Genomic DNA, 25,236 nt, shown 5'->3' with positions numbered 1-25,236 from the left:
TGTGTTTAAATTGGCAGTTATTGGAGACAATTCTCAACTTGTCACTCTTTACAAGATCATTGTCCAAAATGGTCTATGTAATTAGTTAGTTTTGTTTGAAAATATTATATAATCAGAATTATATAAAAAGCAATACTTTGTACATCTTCTTTTTTAAATCGCTGAGAAATTAAATCTAAATGATAATTGCCAGGAATTCCTGGATGGGTATCTTTAAGAATCATTGAATTTTCTAGCAGCATTACTGCAAAATATGGTTAAGTGATTCTTTATGGAAATCAAGTATCATGTGGGAAAAAACTCTGGTTGAATTTGCAATGGAATTCCAACAGTGAGAATAGATGTACGTAGCTGAAGCGTAAACGCGAGTGTATTCATTGAAACCATGCTGGAGGTGATTCATGAGGTGATTTCTATTCGGTAACTATCAATTTCTTTTATTTCGTGGGCCAAGGGTATTTTTGCGTCTATCAAACAATAAACAAATTCAAATGGTCATTGAGTAAGTTTTAATATATTTAAAAGCTGGTGCTGCAAGATGTAATCGTAAGTTTGAAGGTATTCATGATTGGACTTGTAAAAGACTTGGTATTCATGAGATAATTGTGAAAGAATTCCTGGATGACTTCTTGGAGAATTTCTTGGCTTCTATGTCCCTCTAAAATTATCTACAAGAATTTTAATACAAATCGCTGGAGGAATTCCTCTAGAAACCCTTCAAATTATTAAAAAAATCTACAAGTAATCCTAAAAAAAACCTGGGGTGAATCTCCGAAAAACATTATGAACGGAACACTGTATTTTTTTAACTATTTTAACTAACCGCTGAACACATTTTTAAAAAAAATTCGAGAGAAATTTCGGAAGAAATCATTACAAGAATTCTCGGAGCAATACCTGCAGGAATCCCTGGAGTAATTTGTGAAAGTATACCTGGAGGAATCCCTGGATGAATTCCTGGAGGAATCCGAAAAGCAATTATGCTAGGAATTTCAGGAAAAAAAAATCTGAAGAATCCGCATCAGAAATCCCTGAAGAAATTACTAGAAAATTTTTTAGATGAATCCTTGGAGGAATTTCTGGATGCATTCCTGGAGGAATCCTTAGAGGAATTCTTCAAGAAATCACAGGAGGAGTTCCTAGATGTATTTCTGGAGGATATCCGGGAGAACCTTCTGGAAAAATTCCATGCGGAATCTCTGGAAAAGTTCCTGGACCAATGCCTGAAGCATTAGGGGATTTTTTTATTATCGTACAAATTGGTATGAAGTTTCTGAAGGGTAATGAAATTAGGTAGGGATCATATATATTTGAAAAACTAAATTGAAAAAAATCTGGATCGCCTAATTTTCCAGAGACACCACCTACTTTGAAAAATCAAAGGACGAAGCATCATAGGCACATTTTTTTTTGTGAAATCATAAGCAAATTTTATCAGCAATTCCAAAATGGGTTTCTGGAGGAAATCCTAGAAAATTTTTTGGACAAATTCCTGGCGGATTCCCTGGAAAAGTTAATGGATTGATTGATTGATTTGTCTTTTTTAAAGAGACTTTCAGCCCTTGGCTCCAAAGTTAATGGATAAATTTCTGAAGGAGGCATCCCTGGAGAAGTTCCTGGAGTAATGCCTGGAGCATTAGAGAAATGTCTGATGAAATTCCAAGATAAATTTATAGAAGAATTCCCAGAGGAATTTCTGGAGGAATTCCAGGAGGAATTCTTGGAGGAATCTCACGGAAGAATCCTTAGAGGAATCCCTGCAGGAATTTCTGGTATATTCTTGGAGGAATTCATCGTGGAATTTCTAGAAGAACCCGTGAAATAACTCCTGGACGGATTTCTAGAGGAATCCCTGGAGTTGAAATTCATGGATTTATTCCTAAAGGAAACCTGAAAGAATTTCCGGAGGAATCCCTTGGAAAAATTCCTATAGAATTTCCTGAAGAATCTCCTGAAAGAATATCGGAGCAATCTCTAAAGGACTTCCTGCAGAAATTCCTGGAGGGATTCCTGGATCAATTTCTGAAGAAATTCCTGTAGGTATTTCTGAATAAATACCTACGGTAAATCTTGGTGGAATTTCTTGAGGAGCCCCTGGAGACACTGCGGTAGTAATTTCTGAGGAATTTCCAGAGGAATTCCTGAAGGAATTCCTATATGAATTCCTGATGGACTTTCTGAAGGCATTCCTGGAGTATTTCTGAAGAAACCTCATAAGGAATTCCCGCAAAATTTCTTAGAGAAATTTCTACAAAAATTCTTGAAAGAATCCCTGGAGATATTCTTGGAAGGAACCCTGGAGAAATCCCTGAAAAAAATGTCTGGAGGAACCTTAGGAGGGATTCCTGGAGGAACTTCCGGACAAGTTCCAGGTGGAATTTCAGGAGGAATTTCTGGACAAATCTTTATAGGAAATCTTGGGGAAATTCCATGGAACTATTCATGGATGAATTCCAGGAGGAATCCCTTAATCAATTCTTTGAGGAATCCTTCAATGAATTCCTGGAAGAATCTCTAGAGGAATTCTGGAAGGAATCCATGGAGAAATTTCTGAATATATTCATAGAGAAATTCCTAAAGAAATTCCTAGAGAAATTCCTAGAGGAATCCTGAGAGGAATTTCTAATGGAGTTCCAGGAGAAATTTCCAAAGGAATTTCTGGAGGAATCCATGAAATAATTCCTGGATGAATGTGTAGATAGGGAGGGGCTAATTTTAAAAAATGTCTCCGGGATATGATTTCCCATGTGGAAAGTGATCCACTAGTCGAAAAAAGTGAGCTGTACAAAAATGAGCGATTTCGGTTGATATTTAGGGGTGGCGCAAAGGGTTTAAGTAAAATTTTTACTAGAACAAACCTCCAAAAAACATTTCAAAATTAATTTTCAAACATAACATTTTTAGACTAAATCGGTGATTTTAGAACCCAATTGGGCCAAATTTGTGCTCAAAATTGCGATATCTCTACCGGTTTCTGAGATATTCGAAAAATTATGTCATATTTTGGTATTTTTTGGGTTTCATATCAAAATATGAGGAACTTCTGGAGGAATGCCTGGAGTAACCCATGGATAAATTCCTGGAGACATGCCTGTATCAATTCCTGGAGGAATCTCGAGAAATTCCTTAAGAAATCCCTGGAGGATACCCTGGGGAATTTCCTTAAAAAAACCCCTGGAGAAATTCCTGGATTAATGCCTGGAGTAATCTCTGGATACATTTCTAGATGAGTTCCTGGTGGAGTTTTCAGAAGAATTCTGGGAGCAATCTAGTGGAGTTTGGAGTTTTTAGAAGAACTCCCGAAGCAATCTCTAGATGAATTGCTGGAGAAATCCCGGGATGAGTCCATGGAGAAACTCCCAGGAGAAATTTCTAAAGAAACCTCTTGAAAAATTCCTAGAGGAATCCTTAGAGAAATTTCTAGAGAAATTCTTGGAAGAATCCCTGGGAAAATTCTTTGAAAAATCCCTGGAGGAATCCCCGAAGCAATATCTGGAGAAACCTCAGGAGGAATGCCTGGAAAGTTCTGGACAAATTCCTGCAGGAAGTTCTGCATAAACTCCTTGCGGAATCCCAGGACGAATTCCTGGATCGATCTGTAAAGGATTTTTTGTGGAAATTCCTTGGAACTATCCCTGAAAGAATTCTTGAATGAATTCATGGAGGAATCTCGAGATAAATTCTGGAAGCAGTTAATGGAGGAATTTCTGAAGAAATTCCAAAAGAAATTTCTGAAGAAATTCCAAGAGAAATTTCTAAAGAAACTCCAAGAGAAATTTCTGAAGAAAATATCTAGAGGAATTCCCAGAGGAATTTTTGGAGGAATTCCTGAAGGAATTGCGGTAGTAATTTCTGAAGGAATTCCTATGGGAGTTCCTGGATCAATTCCCGGAGGACTTTCCGAAGGGATTCTTGGGGTAATACTTAAGTAACCTCTCGAACAATTCCTGGAGGCATCCTTAGAGGAATTTCTAGAGGAAGAATCCCTGGGAGAATTCTTGCAAAAAAAAACCTGGGGAAATCCCTGAAACAATTTCTGGGAGAACCTCAGGAGGAATTCCTGGACAAATCTCTATAGGAAATCTTGGGGAAAATCCGTGGAACTATTCATGGAAGAACTGCAGGAGGAATCCCTAAATGAATATTTTGAGAATCCCTGAATGAATTCCTGGAAGAACCTCTAGAGGAATTCTGGAAGGAATCCATGGAGAAATTTCTGAAGGAATTCCTCGAGAAATTTTTAGAGGAATTCAGAAAGGAATTTCTGGTGGAGTTCCAGGAGGATTTCTGAAGGAATTACTGCAGGAATCATCGTTGGAATTCCTGGAGGGATCCATGAAATAAATCCTGGAGGAATGTGCAGGGGAAACCCTAGAGAAGAAATTCCTGGAAGAATTTTCGGAGGAATTCATGGAAAAATTCCTGGAACTTGAATAAATTCCTGGAGTAATTCCTGAGGAAATACCTGGGGTAATACCTGGAGAAATTCTTGGTAGAACTCTTGCAGAAGTCTCTGGAGAAATGCCTGAATGAAATCTTAGAGGCATGCCAGGAGGAATACCTGGAATAATTCTTGAAAAAAAAAAACCGGGAGGAATTTCAGAAGGAGTTCCTGGAGGAATCTCAAGATTCATTCCTGATGAAATACAAAGTTCGATTTCTGAGGGAATTCCAGGAGGATTTTCTGAAGAATACTGAAGAAACCGCTGAAATTCCTGAGGAAATCCTGAAATCCTGTATTAATTCCTGCGGGAGTTTCTGAAGGAATCCCAATAAGAGTTCTTCTAGAAATGTTTAAAATAATCTCTGAATTCGTTTTTGTAAGAATAACAGAAGAAATTTCCGGTGAATCCCTGTAGGAACTCTTGAAGTAATTTCTGAAGAAACCCGATGAGGAATCCCGGAAGCAAACCCCATTAGTAACTCTTTATGGAATCTCAGGAGAGCTTTCTTAGCAAATACATGGAAGAATTTTTGTAGGAATATTCCTAATATCACGCCGAGGACCTGGGATCGAATTCCACTCCCGACAAACTCGCAAAATGTGAGTCTTACTTCGGAAGGGAAGTAAAGCGTGGGTCCCGAGATGAACTAGCCTAGGGCTAAAAAAAACAAAAAACTAGGATCCCTAAAGGTTTTTTGAACAAATTTTTCAAGCAATACTTGGAGTGTTTTTTAAGAATCTCTAAGTAAAATTTTCTAAAAGTATTTCTGGAATACATTCCTGCAGAAATACTTCGAATCATTCCAGATGTAATTATTAGAGCAACCTATAGTGGAATTTTGGAAGGCATATATGGAGATATCCCTGTAGAATTCTCTGAATACCTGCAGAAATACCTTAAAGGATCTCTGGAGAAATTCCTGAAGGAAACTTCGAAAAAAGCACTGGAACAATTACTGGAGGAACCTCTAAAGATATCCCAGGACAAATCCCCGAAAAAATGTCTAGTGGAATCCCTAGATGAATTCTTGATTGAATTTCTGGAAGAAGCCAAGATGGAATCACTGAATGCTATGGAAGCTATGGAAAAAAAATCTTGGAGGAACTGTTCGTACTCATATAGTTTACAAAACTATGAACAAATCTGAAACAGTCATTTTGGTTACTTAAAACTACAATACCGATTTGCATATTCACATATCGGGCGCCCATCTCGCTTAAAATTCATCTCAAGTCAGGCCCCCCCTGGGCCCCCTCCAGGAAAAAATCCTAGTTACGCCAATGGTCATCAGTTGCGTTGCTAGGAATTTGGGGGCCCGGTGCGGAGCAAAAGTGGTAGCCCCCATGAATATTATGCACACATAACCCTTTCTAAGGCCGAGAGAACCAGGCACGGAATCCACTCGTTCTACATTGGAATATAAAGTACATGTGGTGTAATGAACAAGAACGTTTTTATTTTCAAAAAATTAGATGGTCGATTTTGTATGAAAAAAAAAAATGGTCTTGTGGGCACGGCGCAAGACGAGGAAGAATTCGACACAGTTCTTATAGCAATTCCATTGTATTTCTGCGACTGGGAATAGGCTTTAAAGCTAAAACATAATTTTGGAGATGTAAATACATAATTTCCGTACTGACACTACATGAATACTCACAAATCTGTAACCTCTCTCTACGGTCTACGTCCTCTACGTCTTTGTAGCCGTTCTTTACGGAGTCCTTAGTCTGTCCACCTAATGTAAGTTTGTTTTATGTCTAAGACATGAGTATGATCATGAGCTTTATCAATTACTTACAGTATATCAGTAGGAAAACTTTAGCAAATAATGTAATTCAATTCGACTAACATAGGTGTAAGCTGTGCATGAAACTAACCTAGAAATGTAAGTATTATTGATAAGCAAATTTATAGGAAATATTTGCATGATAACTCAACTTTAAGGTATTTTTATGTAAATTTTAGAAACCTAATCTTCTTTATAGCTTTCGAATTCAATAAATTCAATTTAATTAGAAACTAGTCATTCTCATAACAAATTCGCACAGATCACATTTCACTTGCTGGCGGTTTGTCAGTGCCGCAGCGATCCCTGTTGAATATTTTTTCTGTGCCACTAACGCCAATAACGTCTCCCGCTACAGGTCTAAATTTCAACTTTTTGTCTACAAAGTTTAAAATGTTGTTATTTTGCGATGCGTTTATCAATCATGCTGATATTTTGACAGGTAATTGCCCTAATATTCATGAGTTACTCTTCTGGATTTGAACTCGATTGGTCAATTTTTTTGGACGATATGGCAATTTTAGTACATGCCCATTTATTATAGTACATTTTTTCAAAAGGCTGAGTTTCTAAAAGTAATTAAGCAATCAAGTTGAAATTTTGTTCACAAGTAAAAGGAACATAGGCCTTTCATTCCCCATCATTCGATTTTCATTTCGCTCACCACAACAGAAGTTCGAGCTTATTAACCTTAATGCACTCAAAAATGGCAGTTTTTGGAGAGACATTTTGTTCTAAAAAAGCCCATTCATATTTGTTATGGCTCAAAAAAAATCATGAATGCTCACAAAGGCCTAATGTGTCCATCAGTTAAAACAGAAGTTGTAATAATTTTCTAAACGAACAGAAAAAAATATGTGTATAAGGTGGCAATATAGTTGCCACTTGTTTATAAAGAGTTAAAACAGAATGCCAAGATCGGTTGTGCAAATCTCGGTTAAAGTTCATTTGCTAAAATCTCGGCTAAACGCTTGACGTTTGATGTTTATTGCCAGCGGTACCCATGGGTGCTGCTATGAATAAACTTGAAATTTTGCTGATATTTCAGTTAAATTGCGATTACCGAGCGCTCGGCTGTGCGAATCTCGGCAAAAGAATGAAAATTAGCCGAGCTCAACTGAGTGTGTTAAACATTATTTTCTGTATTCCTTTATGAATTTCATCGGGGATTTCTGTTAGGATACATCCCGAAGTTCCATCAATGAGCGAAAGAAATTTTTCTAAGTAGATTTGTCAAAAAAATCTATAGCAATATATTTTGAAATTGCACCAAGTAATCCTTTACGCATTCCTTCAAAAATTCCTTTACCGTTTTCTTCAAGAAATCTTTCTTGAAGAATAATTGTTTTTTAAGTGGTCAATGCAACCATAACATTCAGTATTTCTCTAAGCTCTCGTTCAGAAATTCTTAAAGTGTTGTCTTCGAGGATGTTTTTTTTATAAATACTTCAGAGTACCTACTTCAAAAGATACTTGCACAGGCTTCATCGAGTATTTCCTGTTTAGGAAATCCACCTAGAATTCTATCAATAATATCTCTGAGGATTCATCTATAAGATCATCAAAAGATTTCTTAAGATATTCCAGAAAAAAATCACTATAAAAAATCTCCAATGATTCTTTCGGAACCAGTTATTCTTCCAAGAAATGATATCGGAATTCCGCCAGATGAAGAAAAGTCCTTTTGAAATTTCTCAAACATTCCTCCGTGTTTTCTTTCAGGATATCCTCCAAATACTCCTTTAATGTTTTTCCACGAAAGCAAGTATTTCTCCAAAGATTCTTCAAGGATTTCCCAATTTTTTCCTCACATAGTTCTTCCAGAGATTCCTCCAAGAATTTATCTTGGCATTTCCTAAAGTATCTTGGTGTTCTTTTGAAGGTTTCTTAAGAATGTTTTCCAAGGATTCCTTTAGAAATTCCTCCAAGGATTCTTTCAGGAATTACAGCAACGTTTTTTATCGAGAAAATCTCTGCAAGAATTCTTTAAGTAGTTTCTCTAAGATTTTACTAAGAGATTCATCCTAGAATTCTTTCAAAGAAATTTCCAAAGAATCCATTGGATAATAATTTTAAAAAATCTTTCAAGCATCCCTACAGTCTGTAGGCAACAGAAATTCCTTTTGGAATATTCTTAGAGGAACTACTGTCGGAGTGCTGTAGGAAGTCTTTCAAAAAATCCTTCTGGAATTCCTCAACGAATTCTTTAATATCCATCTCCTCTAGGAGTTTCCCCAAGGATGCCCTGAAGGTTTTTTTTTTTGCTTGGATTCCTCTGGAAGCTCTTTCTATTGCGATTTTTGATAAAACTTCTTCAAAATTCTTACGAGAAACCTTTTGAAAAATCATTCCAAGCTTCCATCAAGCATCTCAATCAAGAATTTCTCGCGGATTTATTAATGATTCCTCCAGAAATTCCTCCAAAAAATCGTTCAAAAAAAATCTCTGAGAATTACTGGTAGGGTCAACATGCCCTTAGCAATGTTACGATCCCAAATCCATTCTATTGATAGAAAACAAAGCGATTACGGCACCGATTAAGTTCGTGATTTTTGTTACCATTCTTGTTTATTTCTTGTCTTTAACGAAAATACAAAAATAAGAAACAAAACGAAACGCGCCTCATTCCTTTGTTTTGAGTAGAATGAAAATGGGAGCTAATGCTTAAATTGTAAAGGAACAGATACCCTATCTTATCAAATTCAATAATTTCTTCAGAAGTTTCTCCAAGAAATCCTCCTAAGACTGTTATGCCACTTTCTTTATGAATTCTTTAAGAATGCCTAGTAGCATTCTTTAAGTGATTAATGCAAAGTTAAGATTTCATATAGGATCGAGAATTCTGTAGGAATCGCTTTGAGAATTCCTACGGGAATTTTTCCAAGTCTTTCTTAAGTATTTCTTTAAAATAATCTTCAAAATTATCCAAAGATTCATTCAGAACTTCTTCAAGGATCTTGTTAGGAACTCCTGCAAAGATTTCATCAATCGGATGAAGCAGTTCTTGTATACTTTGTTCAATAATTTCTCCTAGCATTATATCGAGGATTACTTTTGGGATTTCTACCAAGGTTTATTTTAAATTCCAAAGGAATTCCTTCAAAGAGATTTTTATAAATTCCTTTCAAACTTCCTCAGAAATTTTTCTAACGGTTTCACCAAGCATTTGTTCTAAATGAGGAACTCCAAGGACTTTTTCTGCGATATCTTTTACGATTTATCTAGGAAATAGTTCAAGGACTTCTTTACAAATTTCTCCAAGATTTCCTTCGAAAGTTGCTACAGCGGTTGCTTCGGGAACTCCTCCAAGCGTTTCTGAAGGATTTTTTTTTCAGTAATATTCCATAAAGAATCTCTTAAAGATTTCCACAAACGATTGCTGTGGTACTATCCCACATGATTCCCCAGAGGAATCCTTTAGGAATTGCTTCAAGATTTTTTAAAGAAATTTCTTCATGGGTTCTTTTAGCAATGCCTCAAACGTTTTTTCTTATAATCCGCCCAAAAGTGACGTATGCTTCGTTTGTCTGGTGGCCAAAAACAAAAGAGGCTACCACACAATCGAAGCTTGCGAAAATTCAACGTCTTGCGTCCATTGCTGTTACAGGAGCGATGCGAAGCACTCCATCAAAAGCTTTAGATGCGATTCTCAATCTGCTACCTTTGCACGAGTACGTGCAATTAGAAGCAGAAAAGGAATTGCTGAGACTTGAACGAGTTGAAAAGTTTATGCCAGGTGATCTTGTAGGTCACCTGAGCATTTCACAATACTTCCAAAATAGGCCAGTAATGAAAATGATTAAAGACTGGATGAAACCTGTGGAGAACCATGATGTTCCTTACAAGTTGCACGAAACAACTCGTGCAGATTGGGAAGTCGGAGGTCCCACTGTTCGTCAAGGGTCAATCAAATTCTTTACAGATGGCTCAAAAGTTGGAATAAAAACGGGAGCAGGAATCTACGGCCCTGGAATACAAATTTCAGTGGCGATGGGACACTATCCTACGGTGTTTCAAGCAGAGATTCTTGCTATTTTAAAATGCGCAAATATCTGCCTTGAGAGAAAATACAGATATGCAAATATTTGTATTTTCTCAGATAGTCAAGCTGCACTAAAAGCACTGTGTGCTTACAAATGTACTTCAAAGCTTGTCTGGGAATGCATTCTTTCACTGCGCAGGCTGTGTCAAGGGAATTCAGTAAACTTATACTGGGTTCCAGGTCACTGTGGCATTGAAGGAAATGAAATGGCAGATGAGCTTGCTAAAAGTGGTTCCAATTTACAGTTTGCTGGCCCAGAACCATTCTGTGGTATATCAAACTGTACAATTAAAATGGACCTGAAACGCTGGGCTGAGCAGAGGGTGATATCCAATTGGATGGACGTCAAAAATTGCAATCAGTCAAAACGATTTATAACACCAAATGCTTATAAAACCAAAAAGCTCTTAGAGCTCAATAAGAGAGCTCTATGTACATACACTGGCCTAGTAACTGGACACTGCCCGAGCAGGTATCACTTGAAAAATATTGGCCATATTCAGAGTGATATCTGTCGTTTCTGTAATACGGAACGTGAAACCTCGGAACATCTGCTTTGCAGTTGTGGTGCTTTATACACGCGCAGGCAAAGATTTCTAAATAGTGGTTGCTTGCAACCCAGTGAGATCTGGTCTGCAAAACCTGGGAAGGTCTTGGAGTTTATCAATTCCATTGCACCTGACTGGGAGACGACGCGTCGTGGCAGTAGCTGATTACTTGACACATGGTAATTAGCTGGCTAGATGCGAATATCAAAACGGGACATGCCACAATAGTTCAGCCTATTGGACGCAGTGGCTTAATTTCCCCAACAGGGGAGGAAAAAAAAAACGTTTTTTCTTTAAGTTCTTTTAAGGATTCCTTACGAATAAGCGCAATCATTTCTTTAGTTATACCTGCGACAATATCTTCAGAAATCTCTTCAATCATTGAATAGGAAATCGTCCAAAGATTCTTTGGGCGATTTTTTCAAGTCCTCTTTCACAGTTCCCAAAAGAATCCATTAAGAAGTTCCAGTAGAGATTTATATTTTTTCTCCAAGGATTTTTTTAAGCTATGTTACAAAGATTCCTTCAGCGATTTTTCAGATTTGTCAAGCTTTCTTCCATCAGCTCTGCAAGGATGAACACATTCATCTCCAAAGGATTTTTGCACAAATTTCCTCAGGAGGTCAGAAATTTATCCAAGGAAATCTATAGGAATTCTATTGAAGATTGATTTTTTTATTTGAACTAAAGAATTTGAGTAAAAATCTTTGGGGTTTCCACCATTGACTCCTTTGAGAAATAATCTAGGCATTTCATAATTTATTATTCCAAAAATCATTTCGCTTTCAAAATTTCATCAAGAATCGTTTACGTAATTTCTCATAGTACTTCTAGTACTACTTCATAGTACTGTAGTAATCTTTAAAAAATCTCATCAAAGATACCTCCAAAATCAACCCAATGATTCTTTCCGAATACATTTTAGAATTCATCTAGAAGATTCTTCAAGGACTCCTTTAGAAATTCCTCCTAAATTCTATTAGAAAATCTCCCAAGAGTCCATTCAAGTATGGCTCCAAGCATGATCTCAGAAATTCATCAAAGATATTTTCCATGAGGAAATCTCTAAAAGAATCCTTGGAGAAATTTCTTGAGATCTAAAGGATTCGTTGAAGGACTACATGACATAATCCTAGAATGGCATTATGAAGGAAACCGCTGAGGTAATTCTGAAGGAATTCTTGAAGAAATTCATAAAAAAACCTTGATGGAATTCCGAAAGGATTCCTTGATAAATTACTAAAAAAGGAACGAAGGTGCTCCTACATTTCTATCAGCAGACCTGCAAAGTTTTGAACTTATAGGAAATTTTCGCTATTTAAAGAACTATTTTCAAACAAGTGTGAGAAACCTTCTCTGATTTGGAGGCCCCTTGAATTCAGGGGGCCGGTCTAGAGCGCACCCTCCACACCCCCTTGCTACGCCACTGAGTCATATGCAGAACATTTGCCGCTTCACAACTCACAAACTTATAAGTACAAGACTACATATGGGCCGTCCACATACCACGTGGACAGACAAATCAGAAATAACTCAACGTACATATGTACAGATGGGTAAATTATTGGTTAAATTGGGAAAAAATCCACAGCTCAGGTGAGATTTGAACTCACGACCCTTATTCGCTAGACAAGTGCTTTACCAACTAAGCTACCGAGCCAATTAATGACCCGGCAACTTAGTTGTCATAAGGTAATTCAAATCTCATCGATCTATATCATCATCCCCTAAACCGCATATATAACCATCTCTGTTGGTGAAGCACTTGTCTAGCGAATAAGGGTCGTGAGTTCAAATCTCACCTGAGCTGTGGATTTTTTCCCAATTTAACCAATAATTTACCCATCTGTACATATGTACTTTGAGTTATTTGAAATTCATAATTGACCACACGGATTGGTATTACCGAAAATTTGCACTTTGAGTGAGACAAATCAGGTTTTTTGACTCCCTTCCCCCTCATCGATGATAAGCGTGGACTTTTCTTTGACCCCTACCCCCCTCTCCCAATGTCCACGTGGACATCACAAAAAAAAACGTTTTTTATATAAATTAAAAAATGGAAAAAGCTTGGTAAGCTGCGATTCTGAAAGGATTTTTTCGAAGAATTTTTTTAAACAATATCTTGAATATATATGTATTTAAGATATCGTTCATAATTCTCAGTGGCGATTCCCTAACCTCTACCTGTTCAACGAACGTAAATTCTTGATTTTTTTCTAATAAGTCTAATTTCTAATCAAATAAGCTTGCAATTTGTAGAAAATTACAAGAATATTCGTTTCCATTATTTTCAATTTGAATCTGATGCTTAATTGTCCGCAAATGCAAGTTTTGGGGTCGTTGAACAGGTAAAAAGTGAGGTTACGAGACGCCACTGATAATTCTATAGATTTCGTTGAACAGGCAACGACTTCTGATTTATTATTGATTTATTGTCAAGATTTATTACTGATTTATTGTCAAGCATTTTTATTTATGGGTAGTACGCAGAACTCACGAAACTTCTTGGTTTATCTTGATGCGTGGAAAATTCAGGCAAGTAATCGCTCAAGAAATGAGCAAGAATTTTATTTTTCTTGACGAAACGTCAAATCAAAGGGAGCTTGCGAGCAGTTTCGCACAAAACTACTTACTAGCGGCCGCACTACCAACACCAATTTGCTGTGCTTTACATCGTACATTACCGACAGTATGACTGCTCATGACCAGACGGACGCAATCTATACTGACTTGTCAGCAGCCTTTGACAAATTGAATCACGATATCGCCATTGCGAAGCTCGACAGGTTGGGAGTATGTGGTAACCTCCTGCGTTGGTTCGGCTCTTACCTCACCGACCGATATCTGACGGTAGTGATTGGAGACTGTAGGTCTAATAGCTTTCAAGCTACATCCGGGATACCTCAAGGGAGTCATTTGGGTCCGCTGATTTTTCTGCTCTATTTCAACGATGTCCATTTTGTAATCGAAGGCCCGCGGTTATCCTTTGCGGACGATCTGAAAATTTTTCTGCAAATCAAATCAATCGCCGACTGTATGTACCTGCAGCATCAACTTGATAATTTCGCCAACTGGTGTTCTGCAAACAGGATGGTAGTTAATCCAGCCAAGTGTTCCATGATAACGTTTTCAAGGAAAAAACAACCGATCGTCTTCATCTACAGTCTACTCGATACCGAAATTGATCGTGTTAGTCACATCAAGGACCTGGGCGTCATCCTCGATTCGCAGTTAAATTTTGTGAATACCGGGCAACTCACTGGAACAATCCGTTCCCAGCCATCTTAGCAAACTGCAGTAGAATCACTTGGCATAATACGGAACCTCACGGTGATGGCGTCTTGCTCCGCCAACAGTCCACTCGTCAATGGGGCAGCATCATACTCACGACGACCCCGTCATGGTGCTGGCTGTCACTGATGCTTGCTAGGGGAAATACACGCATGGGAAATGCTACTCAGCTTTGTTCATACCCCACATTCTCCCTCTTCTCCGAAAAAAAAAGTTTTCGACTAGCAGGCTTGTTATTTTTACGCTCAAACCCTCAATTTCGTTCTCTTCATCCTTATGGCACCAATGCAACAAGATACACTTCAAGATACAAGAATTAAGACGAATTTGAGATTTCTCAGACTAAAGATTCCGTATATCATACAACTCCATTTTCAATGCTTCAATGTGATGGTACAGATGGACCATATATAACACACAAATGTCCTTCATTATACGAAAATAGATTCTACAAAACGAGTTCAAAAGAGGTTCTACAACATATTTTCAGTAGATATGTTTTCATTGCGTACTTCGAATTTTAAACTGTTTTACGATATGCAATTTTTATGGGCGGTTTTCATTACACGTCCCTGCATTTTCCTCACGCACAGCTTTCGGCAGTTATCATGCAACGCCATTTCCTTAGACGGGTTTCTTTACACATCGCTGCATTTTCCTGATGTAAACCATTTTCGGCAGTTTTTCAATAACATTTCCTTGGACGGATTTCATTTCACGTCCCTGTATTTTCCTTATGCAGAAAAATTGTCGGCGGTTATCCAACTACGCCTTTACCTTGGACGGTTTTCATTACACGTCCCTGCATTTTCTTTATGCAGAATAATTTTTGGCGGTTATCCAAAAATGCCGTTTCCTTGGACGGTTTTCATTACACGTCCCTGCATTTTCCTTATGCAGAAAAATTTTCGGCGGTTATCCAACAGCGCCTTTACCTTGGACGGTTTTCACTACACGTCCCTGCATTTTCTTTATGCAGAAAAATTTTCGGCGGTTATCCAAAAATGCCGTTTCCTTGGACAGTTTTCATTACACGTCCCTGCATTTTCCTTATGCAGAAAAATTGTCGGCGGTTATCCAACTACGCCTTTACCTTGGACGGTTTTCATTACACGTCCCTGCATTTTCTTTATGCAGAATAATTTTCGGCGGTTATCCAAAAAATGCCGTTTCCTTGGACGGTTTTCATTACACGTCCCTGCATTTTCCTTATGCAGAAAAATTTTCGGCGGTTCGAAACGCCATTAATATGCCCAACCAAAAACCCGAGCAAAAACCAACCCAACCAACCAACGCCGCGAGAATTTTACGGCAACATTCACAATAGTCAAACACCTCTACCATCATGCACATCAACCTGTTTGCATTTACCGTTCAACCGAGCGACAACACGAGCATGTACGATCCGAGGAACCAACGAAAGCGCGACCATCCATGCCGAGCAAGAACATGAAGAAACATGCATGCAATCATCGACCGACCACCTATCCACAGCGTGCTACCAGCCGACAACAAAAATCAACCACGTCACCGCGCCTTTGTTCATGTGTTTGTGCTAGAACCAAGGCTAAAACAGAACGCGGTTGGCATGACAAAAACTTTCCGCGCTCTAGCTTTCGTCAGGAACCGCAGAATTGCAACACCCACTTCACTGTGTTTGCAGCACCACCACACACTTCACACAAAAAAAAACGATTTGTTTTCTCTCACTGTTTTTATGCCAAGTGATTCTACCTATTTTATGATTAACTTGTTATTGATTATGATGCACTCCTGGCAGGATCGCCAATGTGAATATTATGTTTCCAGTTCAAAACCGAATTAGCGACATTTTTTCTTTGACTTCCGCTGCTTTTGCCTTGCGTCAAACACAATGTCGGAAGTGGGGCGCTGTATTGTACACCTGGTGCTCTATACAGCGCCCCACTTCCGACATTATGTTTAACGCAAGACAAAAGCAGCGGAAGTCAAAGAAAAAATGTCGCTAATTCGGTTTTGAACTGGAAACATAATACCGGGCAACTCACTGGAACAATCCGTTCCCAGCCATCTTAGCAAACTGCAGTAGAATCACTTGGCATAATACGGAACCTCACGGTGATGGCGTCTTGCTCCGCCAACAGTCCACTCGTCAATGGGGCAGCATCATACTCACGACGACCCCGTCATGGTGCTGGCTGTCACTGATGCTTGCTAGGGGAAATACACGCATGGGAAATGCTACTCAGCTTTGTTCATACCCCACAAATTTCAAGCAACATGCTTCGTACACTATCAACAAAGCATCCATAGCTTTAGGATTCATCTTCAGAGTTGCAAAGAATTTCTCCGATATCCACTGTTTGAAATCGCTCTATTGCTCTTTAGTTCGTTCTACGATGGAGTATTGTTCCGCAGTTTGGAGCCCAGCATACAATAATGGAGCAGAAAGGATAGAATCTGTCCAACGCCGTTTTCTTCGTTTTGCGCTTCGCAAATTACCTTGGAGAGATCCATTTCGGCTGCCAAGCTACGAAAGCCGATGTCAACTGATAGACCTTGAACTACTTCGCACCAGAAGGGACACCAATAGAGCTCTATTTATCGCAGATGTGCTGCAGGGACGAGTCGATTGCTCATCCATTCTGGAGCAAATCAATTTGAATGTTCGGCCTAGAGCACTACGGAACAGTGTTATGCTGCGACTGCCTCTATTTCGTACCAATTATGCATTCTACGGCGCACTCATCGGTATGCAACGAGTGTTTAACACAGTCGCAGCCTTATTTGACTTCCACTCAACACGAGAGGCGCTTCGCCGGAGATTTTCCCTGTTCTTCGCTGGACGGACCAATTAGCTCTAGACAACAGACGGATTTAGTTTTAAGTGTTATTTCTTGACTATTTAATTTGTGACTTTTTTTTTTGTGTTATCGATAAGTATTTGTATTTTTTTTTGTATTGCATCGTTTTATATTAATTTTTACCCATCATTGGGGCTATACCATGCCTGTTGATGTAATAATAATAATAATAATAATAATAAAAAGGAATAGCGAATGATTTGCCCTGCTGCGGGCGGAAATTGAGTTCTCTTGCGATTGGAAATTCGCCCCCACCGGAGGACAGCTAGTTTTAATCGTCAGACGTACTACCAAACCCAGCATAAGGCGTTGAATTTGTGAACAAAAAAAATGAACGCCAAATCTCTTTTTCATTTTTAAACGATTCAAATATAGCAGAACCATATATCATAAGCTTAAAATACCATGAAAGACCATAAATCAATAATATCCCATACAGTGCACGGTTTTCTTCTAGATTTATTGTAAAACTCTTTTCCAACCATTTGCTATGCAGTAAATTGTCCGAAAAACAGGAGAATATATTGGCCATATCCTTTACTATATTGCTAAATTTGTTCGGGAAAATGAGCTATTTTTTATGGTAACCAATCTTAATCAACTATTCTACACTATCTACAACAGTATGAGAAATGTTGAATTTACAGTTTGTGATTATGCGGGATGCTGTGTTAAATTACTTGACCATTCCAAAAAAATTCAAGGTGCATATCTAGCATTAGGGTTTAGACCCTGGCTCTAGAAGGGCACATCAATGATGGACTCTTCACGGTTCCTACTGTAGGTTTTTCTGTCGCCTACGTTCGATAAATCCATGTTCAGTCTAGCTATAGCTTCGAGTAAATCCCAGCCTCTCGAGCCCAGCCTTAGCCGAGCGGCTACGCCACTCAAGCGTCCAGGCGTTGAAGTCTCCACTCCTTCGATGACCACGGGACTCAATCCCACTAGTGCGCTTGATAGCGAATCCAGCAAAGACGAGAAACCTTCGCAGGCGGATCGATGTACTTGATGTATCTCTCTCCCAGGTTTTTTACACTGGAGAGTCACCTCCGCCGTTAGGGCTCTTACCTGCACTTTTTCGCCTAATACCTCTTGAGCTAGGACCATGTAGGAGGTGCCTTTCTTGGCCGCCTCCTTCTTAAGCACTAGCATCATCTCTCCAGTCCTGGTGCGCCGGATGCTTTTTACATCCGCGCCCAGCGGTGAGACAATTTTTGCCTCGCATGACCCTCAGCACCTCGGTGTAGGTACGTGTCTGCCTCAATTTTGAAGACCAGAGCGTCACTCCGTTCGCGTTTACGGGCTGACTTCAGATCCTTGCTGATGGTGGTCCGCCCGCTCGTATAGTCGATTGAGCCCTTTGTATGGAAAATTTCAGCTAATGCGTACGTTATTCATTGAACCAATTCAATTCAATAGTGACTGATATGATCATGGATAAAACAGAAAATTTTCATGATAAAGTTAACTTCGCTAATTCCAATCAATACAATGGCTAATCCAATCATCTTCTTTCGTCATACCTCATTACAGCATTGCTCGTCTTCCCATCAAGCGTGGCCGTCGCAGTAAGATGTTCCAGAGCTCAACCCTCCCAGCCAGCCCTACTGCATCCGCTCAGTGCTATCACCATCCTACCTCGCCGTCGTCCAGTGGTGCTTCACCGTCGCCTGCCGGTCTCGTTGGAGGCGACCCTGCCGCCGGGGCGCCCATTTCCATCGTCCACGCCAAACACCCATCGAACGTGACCATCTCGGACGAGGAGAACACCTCCGAGTACAGCCACGACCCGTCCAGTCAGCGATCGACGCTGGAAAGCAACCCGGAGCTTCCGGCGGCCCTCCGGCACCACCAGCGGATCAAGCAGCAACCGCCCATGCACAAGAGTACGACGTCGGCCAAGGACACCGACGATGACGACGACGATGATGATGATGAGGACGACGACGAGGTCGGAATCGACTCCGCCAACAACGACTCGTGCGATTCGAGCTCGGACGAGGATAACGAAAGGGTTGGGGTGCAGCAGGGCAAGAAATGTCGCCGCGTCGCCAACAAGGACGTGGAGAACGGGAACAGTTACTAGGAAGGGACTGGTAAGCGAGGGGGGGGGAGGGAAAGCGAAGGAGTGAGCGAATGTGATTTATGGAAGATCTTTTCTTTTTCTAAGCACACCTGAAACAAACTTGTCGAATTCGGTGTTGACATATAATTAGTAAATAGTGAAGTTTACCGAAGTTCGGTAAACTTTCTCCACAAGATCGATAAAACTTGACGAAAGGTCGGTAGAAACGTACCGAAGATCTGTGTAAGGCTTTACCGGCGTTAGGTGAACCTTACCCATTCCTAACACCGAACTCGATGATTTCTGTTCTGGTGTGCTGGCAATCTGTGTTGAGATTAGTTGTTAATCTTTGTACTCTTTGTGGAGCAATACTATGTTTAGGATCGTTTTTTTTTTTGTTCGTTAGATAAGTGTGTCTATTCTACGGGTTTCGGTCCAAAGGAACGAATCCCTCTTTCCCTGTTCCATTCCGTTTCAGCATTGTGAGAAAAGACTTTAATATATAAGAAGCGATATTACGCGGAATAATATTAACTTAATTGTATATTAACAGAGAGATATGATGTAGACTACATACGCGAGTAGTAGACTTACGACGGATTATGAGTCGAAAACAAAAAAAAGAAACAGCAGGAACTATGTTAAGAGTAATGTATTGCATTGAACAATTCTGCCCTTGTTGGCTAGTACGGGGACGCAGAATTGAGCTACCTTATGTGTAAAAATACCTCCGTGAGAAGTTAATTGTACCCCCAATTATGTAAATTATTAGTTTTTTACAACTCTGAGTTTATAAAAGTGATACAAATCGTGATTATTTTTTCGTGTACAAGCATAGAGATACGCAGCACGCATACGAGGAAATCGATGTGAAATATAGGAAATAATTATACAGCTACACACTTAATTTGAAATACCGTGTTCGGTAAGTTTTTGACGAAAATAGAACAGCTGAATACAGCTATACTGCATTGTTTACCTTTTGCACCCGGTTTTGACAGTTGGTGTACTGAGCCTCAGTAAAATCGATTACCGAAGCTACCGAAATAGTTCTGCTGTTCTATTTTCGTCAAAAAAGTGCTGAACAGGCAATTCAGGATTAAGTGTGTACATATATAAAAATAGATGAAAGGCAGAAGTGCCTAATTCCAATACCTAATTACTACTATTCAACACAATTTCGTCCAATACTGTAATTTTAAACACAAAAGAGAATTACTGTTTTTTAGTTGCGTCTTCTCCTTGATTTATATGTTGTATGAAGTTTTCACGTCGAAACACTTGCAAGCAAATTGTCGTACTTCTGAAGGTCTCAAAAGCATTGTTTAGTTGTTTTACATGTACATGCGCCATTTGGCATGATAGATTTTAAATGGAAAAAAGAAGTTAGAATTTTGTATTTTTTCTCCATTTTTTTGAACTTTTCATTCCCCCTTGAATTTCGGCCTAACATATTGAATTTTCCGAACATCTTTGCTATTGCATGGCTTCAGTTTCAAAACGCCATAAAACAACCAAGATTAACTTTTGGGCCGCCATATTGGATATTCTGATTGCTATTTTTGGTTATCGTCCCCATACATTACAAAATATACTCGCATTGCATGGTATTAGAGTCTAAAACTTCTTGAAATAGCCGCCATTTTAAATTTTGGGCAGATATTTTGGATATACTGGTTGTCATTTTTGTACTCCGGACATCTTTCCCATATCAATTATGTTCATATTGCATTGTTTCAGAGCCTACAGCTCCAATAAATAGTCACCATCTTCAATTGTAAGCCGCCATAATGAATTTTGAGCCGCCGTCTTGGATATTCTGGTCACCATATTTGAACTCCTGACATCTTCTCCTTACCAAATATACCCATATTGCATAGTTTTAGAGCTTAAGACTCAGAACAGCCACCATCTTGAATTGTGGGCCACCACCTTGGATATTCTGGTCGCCATATTTGGACTTCTCAATATCAAATATACACATCTAGCATGGTTTTAGAATCTGAAATTCCATAAACAGCGGCCATCTTGAATTTTTGGGTCACCTTATGGGATTTATGGCCGTCATCTTGGGTATTCTGGTTGCCATAGTCAACTCCGGCCATCTTGCATCGTTTTAGAGCCTGAAACTTAATTTATATCTGCCATTTTGAATTTCAGGGCAGCCATATTGGATGTTCTGGTCACCATATTTGGTCTTCTGACATCTTCCCCATACCAAATATTCCCTTATTTCATGGTTTTGGAGCTCAAAACTCTTTAAAACAGTCGCCATCTTGAATTCTGGGCCGTCAATTTGGATTTTGGGCTGCCTTCTTGGATGTACTGGTCACCTTGTTTGGACTCTGGAAATCTACCCCATAGCGAATATACACAAATTGCATGGCTTTGAAAAAAAATGACCACGTGGTTTATGGACAGCCCCTTGCTTGTTAATCAACGAACTTTGATCATAGGATGGCGAAGTTGTCATTGATTATTAGGGTCCTACCATGGGTCCTACAGTCTAAATGTCCTAGAATTTTGTTCTGTATGGCAGTTCGCTTTTTTGTCCACAGTCAACGTTTGTCTTACTAACATTTCTTCCCATCCTCGATGACCGCAAGGACGTGGCCGGCGCCGTTATTGACCTTACTATAGTTGAGAGTTCTCAAACAACTACGAATTGTGCGGTCAACTATGCTCATGCTCAGTTCGCTTTTTTGTTCACAATGTTTGCTGCTGCGTTCACATCTTGGTTTAGTCTAGAAATTGTAGTTGTAATCCTAACTGGGCACCTTTTTTCGGGTTCTTTGCCAAAATATAAATATTACTAGCTGTCCCCGGCAAACTTTGTCTTGCCTACTGCGATTTTTGACGTTTCAAGTCCCTAGTCAAGTCCAAGTCCCCGTTCAAAAAGTAAGAAATATCGATTTTCCAAAACTCTCAATACATATGTTCATGTTTTATGCCTCATAAACCTTCCTTGGGTGAAAACTAACAGAACAAAACTAAGACGATCAAAATCGGTCCTTCCGTTCGCAAGTTATGCGCGGTCCCACGTATGCCACTGCATTTATATATATATATATAGATAGATATAGATTGTCGACCATTCTTTATTGGTTACTAGCTGTCCCGACAAACTTTGTTTTGCCGTCTTGTGGTGGTTTGACAACTGTTGAGCTCAAAACAGCACCGCACTCTAGATTGATTTAATTTTGATCACGCTCAATTTGTTCCAAGCTCATGGAAAATCAGTACTTTATCAGGTTTGTTACTTGTGTAGTTGATTTTCGTTACTTTTTGTACATATAAACACAGCCACCACGAATACGAATCGAACCATGCAAGACTCATGCAGATCCGTCCACCCGTTCTTGAATTTTGTTGCCTCAAAGGAACTTCAAACTCATTTTTATATATATAGACTAGCTGTCCCGGCAAACTTTGTCTTGCCGTCTTGTGGTGGTTTGACAACTGTTGAGCTCAAAATAGCACCGCACTCTAGATTGGTTTCAATTTGATCGTGCTGATTTCCTCACAGGTCATAAAAAATCAGCATTTTGTCTATTTTCTTACATTAGTTCATTTTCCTAACTTTTTTTACATATAAACACAGCCACCACGAATACGAATCAAACCGTGCAATAATCATGCTGATCGGTTCATCCGTTCGTGATTTTTGTTGCCTCAAAGGAATTTCAAACTCATTTTTATATATATAGATAGATAGATTACATTAAATATATTCAAACAACTTCATCGATCGATAACTGAACTTGAAGTATGTCCGTTATCGGTCATAAGATAAAAACCTTTACCGAAACGTGACTTCGTCAAATTCCATGTTCCATTGTGGAAATAATTTCCAAATGAATTTCCGAAGGAACTCCCAATAAAAGTCCCTAAATAATTTCCAAATGAATTTCCGAAGGAACTGAACTCCCAATGAAAGTCCCTAAATAATTTCTAAAGAAAATGCCGAAAAATTTTCTCACAGCATGTACCGAAGAAATGTATAAAAATATCCAAAGAAATTACCGAAACAATGTTATAACAAAATGTCGAAGTTATTCTCAAAAGGATTGTCAAACCGAATTCCACAGGCAGGGTAAAATGGTATAATGTGCCCACCGGGACAAAACGCCCCTCCCCTGCATTTTCTAGCGTCTTAAGCGCTTTTCGCATGCACGATCGATTAGAAATCTTAAATATTGAAGAATAAATGGCATCAAGCTGGTCCGTTAGTTGATTGATACAGAAAAGCAATAAAAATATCAAAAAGTCTGAAATCGAGGCGTTTTGCGTAATATTTTACATCTTGTAAGCTGACTTCATTGTAAACGAAGCTAGTTCTGTTCGCTTGTGTTATTTTGTAACTTTTATGCAGTTAAACACTTGTTAAAAGACCCTCCTAGGATAAGCATGTGGTGAAATTATCCCCTGGGACAGTTTTATCATGGGGCTGAACGTTTTTATTTTGATGGGGCGTAATGTTTGTTTTGAAAAGGAAAATTTTGGAACGTTTTCGAAAAATGTTTCAAAGCGTCCATAGCCGCCGTCCATAGCCATAGAAAATAGCAATATTTTATTCACTGAACAATTCTTTGGGAATTTCTCAGGAAGTTTTTGGATGTTTTCGGGATTTCTTTTGGGAATTCCTTTGCTAATTGATTCGAATATTAAATTTTCAAATTACTCCATCTATTCTTTTGGAAATCTCAAATCTTTTGTAAATTTTCTGAGCAAACTCAAAAGAGGATTTTTGAATTTCTTAAGAAATTGTCTTGGAATTCCCAAAGAAATAGCCGAAGAAATTCACAAAAAATGCCGAATAATCTCCTAAAGAGTTTATCGTAGGAATTTTGAAATGAATTTTTAAAATCAATGTCTGAGAAATTTTCAAATTAATGGGCAAAACAAGCTTCCTATCTACATCAAAGAAAGATGTCAAAAGAATTACTGGAAGATTTCTCAAACAAATTGCCGAAATAATTCTCAAAGAAAGTGCCAAACACCGAAGTGAAGTACCGTCGTGCGGGGCTTCTTTATACACTTTTTCATGGTTTTCCGGTTTTTCAACTTTATGACATTATAACTCCCAAAGTGCACAGTCTACACCGCATGAAGTATCCGCCTCCACTGGTCTCGGTTCTGGGCCAATCGCTTCCAATCGCCCTGACGGTTAGATTCATGAGATCCTCCTCAACTGCAAAAAGCCAATGTGTGCGCGGCCTTCCACGGAGCCGGTGCGGCGGCCCCTTCCTGGTTCTCTGCTGAATATGATTTTTACTTGTTGTTTCTCTGGTATACGAGCTACGTGCCCAGCCCACCGCAGCCTGCCGTGTTTTACTCGCTTCACAATATCCATCTCTTTGGTACAATTCACAGTTCATGCGACGCTGCCAAATGCCATCCTCCAATTTACCGCCGAGTATTGTTCGCAGCACTTTACGTTCGAAGACTCCTAATGCTCTCCGATCAACTTCTTTCAACATCCACGTTTCATGACCATATAAAGCAAACGGAAGCATCAGGCTTGTACAACGCGAGTTTTGTCTTCGTTTGCAGCCTACGGGACTTCAGTTGGTTTCGTAGACCGAAAAAGGCTCAATTTGCAGCCGCAATCCGTCTTCTCACCTCGCGGGTAACATCATTGTCGCACATCACTAGAGAATGAGTCAAATCAGCTTCGCCTTAAAACCATGTTCGATCATTATCTGCCATAACTCGTTTCTCTTCACTGATTCGATGGGTCTGCAAGCATTTTATATTCCCAAAATTTATCGAGAATCTGCCACAGGGCGAACATCTGATCCGTCGTAGATCGGCCCTCATGAAAACCCGCCTGATATTCACCGACAAAGGACTCCTTAATCGGCCTCAGCCTGTGAAACAGAATTCCGGACAAAATTTTGATCTCCAGACGATGCCCTTTCTTGTATAAGGGCAAATGAGACCATTCAACCAACTAGCAGACAGTTCTTACTTTTCTCATATCATCAAAATAATACGGTGTAAGAGTTGATACAGCTGCTCATTGCCGTGCTTGATTGATATGATTGATTTATCTTTATTATTGAGACTTCCAACCCTTGACTGGTTCGTCTCTTGCGCCGTGCTTGAGAAGCTCGACCGGGAATTCGTCCGTTCCAGCAGCCTTGTTGTTCTTCAATCATCCAACCTTCGGTAACTCACGCGGTAGGCCACCTCCGTCAGCACCACGCTAAT

General features: G+C 39.2%; 1 protein-coding gene across 3 annotated transcripts in view; it reads left to right on the top strand.

Annotated features, from left to right (window-relative positions):
- Positions 1-19,930, top strand: part of LOC109425664 (mitogen-activated protein kinase kinase kinase 13) — a 126,259-nt gene extending 106,329 nt beyond the window's left edge. For all 3 annotated transcript variants that reach the window (XM_029878889.2, XM_029878888.2, XM_029878890.2), the window contains exon 7: positions 18,492-19,930. In XM_029878889.2, coding sequence (XP_029734749.2) covers positions 18,492-19,044 — 553 coding nt within the window. In that variant the 3' untranslated portion in view covers positions 19,045-19,930. The remainder of the gene's footprint in view (positions 1-18,491) is intronic.
- The last annotated feature ends 5,306 nt before the right edge of the window (positions 19,931-25,236 follow it).

Source organism: Aedes albopictus, chromosome 2, assembly GCF_035046485.1.
Source record: "Aedes albopictus strain Foshan chromosome 2, AalbF5, whole genome shotgun sequence".
NCBI lineage: Eukaryota > Metazoa > Arthropoda > Insecta > Diptera > Culicidae > Aedes > Aedes albopictus.
This window is presented reverse-complemented; position numbering and strand designations above follow the sequence as displayed.